Source organism: Argentina silus (genome assembly GCF_951799395.1).
Source record: "Argentina silus genome assembly, chromosome: 14".
In the NCBI taxonomy this organism is placed as follows: Eukaryota; Metazoa; Chordata; class Actinopteri; order Argentiniformes; family Argentinidae; genus Argentina; species Argentina silus.
The window spans coordinates 20,607,759-20,612,758 of record NC_139668.1 but is presented as its reverse complement, the minus strand read 5'-3'; the positions used below and the strand labels follow the sequence as shown (position 1 = coordinate 20,612,758).

Below are 5,000 nucleotides of genomic sequence, written 5' to 3'. Positions count from 1 at the left end.
AGGGGGAGAGGGGGAGGGGGAGGGAGGGAGAGGGAGGGGGAGAGGGGGAGGGAGGGAGAGAGTGAGGGGGAGAGAGAGGGGGAGGGAGGGAGGGAGAGAGGGAGAGAGTGAGGGGGAGAGAGAGGGGGAGGGAGGGGGAGAGAGGGGGAGAGAGAGGGAGGGAGGGGAGGGAGGGGGAGAGAGAGGGAGGGAGGGAGAGAGAGGGGGAGGGAGGGGGAGGACTCACAGTCAGCGGCGGTGAAGTTGGGCAGAGAGTCGTAACTCTTCTCACTGTTCATGATGTCCTGGAGGAGCAGACAGAGAAGAGAGGAACTCATTAAAAAACATTTCCCTCCTCCCCCCCTCTCCTCCCCCCTAAACTCATTTCTTCTCCCTCTCTTCTCTTGAATACAGAATATATACATTATCAGAAGACCACAGAATACCTCTGAGAGAGGGAGAGAGAGAGAGGGAGGGAGGGAGAGGGAGAGGGAGAGAGAGAGAGAGAGGGAGGGGGAGGGGGACAGAACACTATAAGTGGCTTGTCATCTGTCACACACACACACACACACACACACACACACACACACACACACACAGAAAGCTGGCCTGATCAAAGTCTACCACAGTAACTGTGTAAGCTGAGCAGGACACACACACATGGCCTTAACAAACCACTGTGTCAACATTACTACGGCCACACACACACACACACACCTTATCAGTAGAGAGCTGGGAGGGAGAGTGTGTGTGTGAGTGTGTGTGTGAGCGTGCGTTACCTCCATGATGCTGATGTAGTAGTTGAAGGGGGTGACGCGCAGCCCCTTCACCATGATGTCAGACAGGTGGTAGGGGTAGAGCATCAGGTGCTCTCTGCTGTACTTCAGGAGCTCTTCATAATACCTCCTCTCATCCTTACGCACGTGCCTCACTGCCCCCCCCCCCCCCACACACACACACACACACACACACACACACACACACAGCATTAGAACATTACAACCTCACGGGGAGGGGGGGCATAGCATTAGAACATTTGTGTGTGTGTGTGTGTGTGTGTGTGTGTGTGTGGTGTATGTGTATGTGTCTGTCTACAGAGACTTAAAGGCCCAGTATGCAGTTTTGCGTGTTGCTGCCCACAGTGAGAATGTGAAAACGTGATCATGACGAGAACGATTCCTCACAGCACCAAACGTGTCCTACCATGACACCAGAGCTCAGGAAACTCTTAAACATGTGTCCTACCATGACACCAGAGCTCAGGAAACTCTTAAACATGTGTCCTACCATGACACCAGAGCTCAGGAAACTCTTAAACATGTGTCCTACCATGACACCAGAGCTCAGGAAACTCTTAAACATGTGTCCTACCATGACACCAGAGCTCAGGAAACTCTTAAACATGTGTCCTACCATGACACCAGAGCTCAGGAAACTCTTAAACATGTGTCCTACCATGACACCAGAGCTCAGGAAACTCTTAGTCTGGACCGATACAGCGATAGAGCACTCTGCACTGAACGTGCTTCATTAGATTAGATTAGATTAGATTAGATTCAACTTTATTGTCATTGTGCAGAGTACAAGTACAGAGACAACGAAATGCAGTTAGCGTCTAACCAGAAGTGCAAAATAGCAGAAAGTGCAATGAACAGTATTTACAGGTAGTGCAATATATGATCAGTAGTAGTGCAGTATAATATAGTATAATATAAGCAGTATAATCTAGCAGTGCAGTATAGCAGTATGTGAGTAGCAGTAGCATTATAGCAGAATAAATAGTTACAGTATGAGCAGTGTAGCAGTATATGAGCTGTATGGGTAATGCAGTCTAGCAGTATATATGTATTAACAGTAACATGAGGTAGATGCAGAATAAATATAAATATGGAATGCCGTATAAACAGTATAAACAAGTATGTACAGTATGTGCAGTAGTATTAAAGAAAATATAGGATATGTGCATTATGTGCATTATGAACAGTATGGACAGGTATGTACAGAAGAGCAGTGGTATTGAGTAAGAGCAGGGGAGGGGAGTAATAGTGCAATAGTGCAATTGTCCGGGTGGGGGGGGGGGGGGGGGTGGGGGTTGCGGGGGTAGTAGGTTGTCAGGTAGGTGTAGTGTTCGTGTTCAGCAGGGTGACAGCCGCAGGGAAGAAGCTGCCTCTGAACCTACTGGTTCGGGTGCGGAGAGACCTGTAGCGCCTCCCGGAGGGGAGTGGGGTGAAAAGTCTATGGTTGGGGTGAGAGATGTCCTTGACGATGCTGCGTGCCTTACGCAAGCATCGTTTGCCCTGGACAGCCTCGATGGAGGGGAGTGAGGAACCGGTGATGCGTTGGGCAGTTTTCACCACCCTCTGCAGTGCTTTCCGGTCCGATGCCGAGCAGTTGCCATACCATACTGTGACACAGTTGGTGAGGATACTCTCGATGGTGCAGCGGTAGAAGTTCACCAGGATCTGAGGAGATAGATGGACCTTCTTTAGTCTCCTCAGGAAGAAGAGACGCTGGTGAGCCTTCTTTATCAGGGTGGAGGTGTTGAGGGTCCAGGAGAGGTCCTCAGAGATGTGGACACCCAGAAACTTGAAGCTGGTGACTCGCTCCACCTCAGTCCCGTTGATGAGGATGGGGGTGTGTGCGCCAGCTTTAGACTTCCTGAAGTCCACAATGAGTTCTTTGGTCTTCTTGGTGTTGAGAGCCAGGTTATTGTCGTTGCACCACACTGTTAGGTGCTGGACCTCCTCCCTGTAGGCCGACTCATCGTTGTTGCTGATGAGACCGATCACCGTTGTGTCGTCTGCAAACTTAACAATGGTGTTTGAGCCATGTACAGGTGTGCAGTCGTAGGTGAAGAGGGAGTAAAGGAGGGGGCTCAGCACACAGCCTTGTGGAACGCCGGTGTTCAGGGTGAGGGTTGAGGAGGTGTGGTTGTGAAGCCTAACAGACTGCGGCCTGTTGGTCAGGAAGTCTAGAATCCAGTTGCAGAGGGAGGGGTTGATGCCCAGTTGCCTGAGTTTGGAGATCAGTTTGGAGGGGATGATGGTGTTGAATGCTGAGCTGAAGTCAATCATCATGTGACCTCTGTCCTTCATGGCTTCTGATTTATCACGGCATTTCCAGATGTGTCTTCACTCACTCAGTCTTCACTCATCCAGGGCCGAGGGTGAATAAAGTCACCCCAAATGTTCAACATTCTAGAGTGCCGAGGGCGACTTTCTTCACCAACGAGGTAAAAACATCTCATAGAACACTTGGTACTCTAGGTGGTGAATGTTCCGGAACTCTGTGGGAGTTGGTGAGTTGAAGCTGAAGTCGACGGTCTGGACCTTTATCAATACATGTTCTTTACCTGTTTATGTGTTTCTCATAGATCAGAGTATGTCATATGAGTGCCTTCTTTTCCCTGAAAAGGGGGATGGACCTCATGTCCAGCCCTGGAGAGGCTGGTGGAGGTAGAAATCTCGTGTTTAATGCCATTCCTCATTCCATTCTATGCATTACAATGAATCCATCCTCCGATTTCTACCTCTACAGGCCTCAACTCACCCATAACCTTGACCCTAGTCCTAACCCTGGCCTTAACCTTAACCCAGGCTCCAACCCTGACCCCTAGTCATCACAACATTCCATTATTGATTTACAGCAGGGGAGGCTGGCGGAGGTAGAAATCAGAGGACGGACTTATTGTAATGATACCATTCCTCATTCCGTTCCATGCATTACAATGAGCCTGTCCTCCGATGTCTACCTCCTCCAGCCTCCCCTGGTGTTCTACCTCCCGCAGCCTCCCCTGGTGTTCTACCTCCGCCAGCCTCCCCTGGTGTTCTACCTCCGCCAGCCTCCCCTGGTGTTCTACCTCCTCCAGCCTCCCCTGGTGTTCTACCTCCGCCAGCCTCCCCTGGTGTTCTACCTCCCCCAGCCTCCCCTGGTGTTCTACCTCCCCCAGCCTCCCCTGGTGTTCTACCTCCACCAGCCTCCCCTGGTGTTCTACCTCCCCCAGCCTCCCCTGGTGTTCTACCTCCCCCAGCCTCCCCTGGTGTTCTACCTCCACCAGCCTCCCCTGGTGTTCTACCTCCCCCAGCCTCCCCTGGTGTTCTACCTCCCCCAGCCTCCCCTGGTACAGCCTTTCTCACCTAGGTTATTGCGGAATCGTAGCTGGTTCCGGATGCTGTACAGCAGGACGTGCTTCTCATATTCACGCTGAGAGTTTCCAAGACTCTGAAAAACCAAACAGAAGATTGCAACACAGGCAGCAGTAAGATCAGACAGAGGAGGTTGACCATCGTATTAACCTCTTAAGCCGGACGGACCCATAATTGGGCCTAAATTCTGCTTTAATTTGATTATTGATCACTTTATCTCCTTGTCATGTGTTGTATGTTATTCTGAACTATGATCTGATCATATCCACACAAATCTTCAAGGTGTTCCGTATCAAATTGCATCCTGCTTTTGCATCTGATCACCATATTTCTTCATTTACATCTACATTTATGGCATTTAGCAGACGCCTTTATTCAAAGCAACTTACAACAAATACATTTGTTTAAGTAAGTAAATCATCTATCCATCAGTCATCATAAGATAAAGTAATCAATGCTCAGACAAGGGTTAGGGGTTAGGGTCATAGGCATATTTCTAATGTTAGAAGCAGTTTAGTTTGGCTCTGGCTTTCAGGAGGAAATGAGTCAAATCGGGCATTCAGCAGAAGAGGTTTTAACGACAGTGTTACATAACCACGGCCCGGTCAGATGGCCTGGTCCCTGTCACTGAGGCTGGAGGCGACCTACGGATACACACCTAGGGACACACTTGGCATCTCGGCACATTAGCTCAATCGCTTTTGAGGAAGTGGGTTTTATTATACGCTATAAATAGACAAAAAGACACACTGTACTATTATACGTTCTGAACGCGTCAGCGTTACGTCAGCACGTATACAAATAACAATCCAGCCAGTCTTGGTGGTTTTATTTGATAAGAGAGATAATGCGATAGCTGTCATGTGATTTGTTGTG

The 5,000-nt window shown here is 49.6% G+C and overlaps 1 protein-coding gene across 1 annotated transcript in view; it reads right to left on the bottom strand.

Annotated features, from left to right (window-relative positions):
• The window catches only part of fam91a1 (family with sequence similarity 91 member A1), a 21,444-nt gene that overhangs the window by 15,710 nt on the left and 734 nt on the right, over window positions 1-5,000 (bottom strand). Inside the window, exons 2-4 of the mRNA XM_083685267.1 lie at window positions 4,116-4,200; window positions 759-910; window positions 227-284 (exon numbers count right to left, since the gene is read on the bottom strand). Of these exons, the coding sequence (XP_083541393.1) occupies window positions 227-284; window positions 759-910; window positions 4,116-4,200 (295 nt within the window). The remainder of the gene's footprint in view (window positions 1-226; window positions 285-758; window positions 911-4,115; window positions 4,201-5,000) is intronic.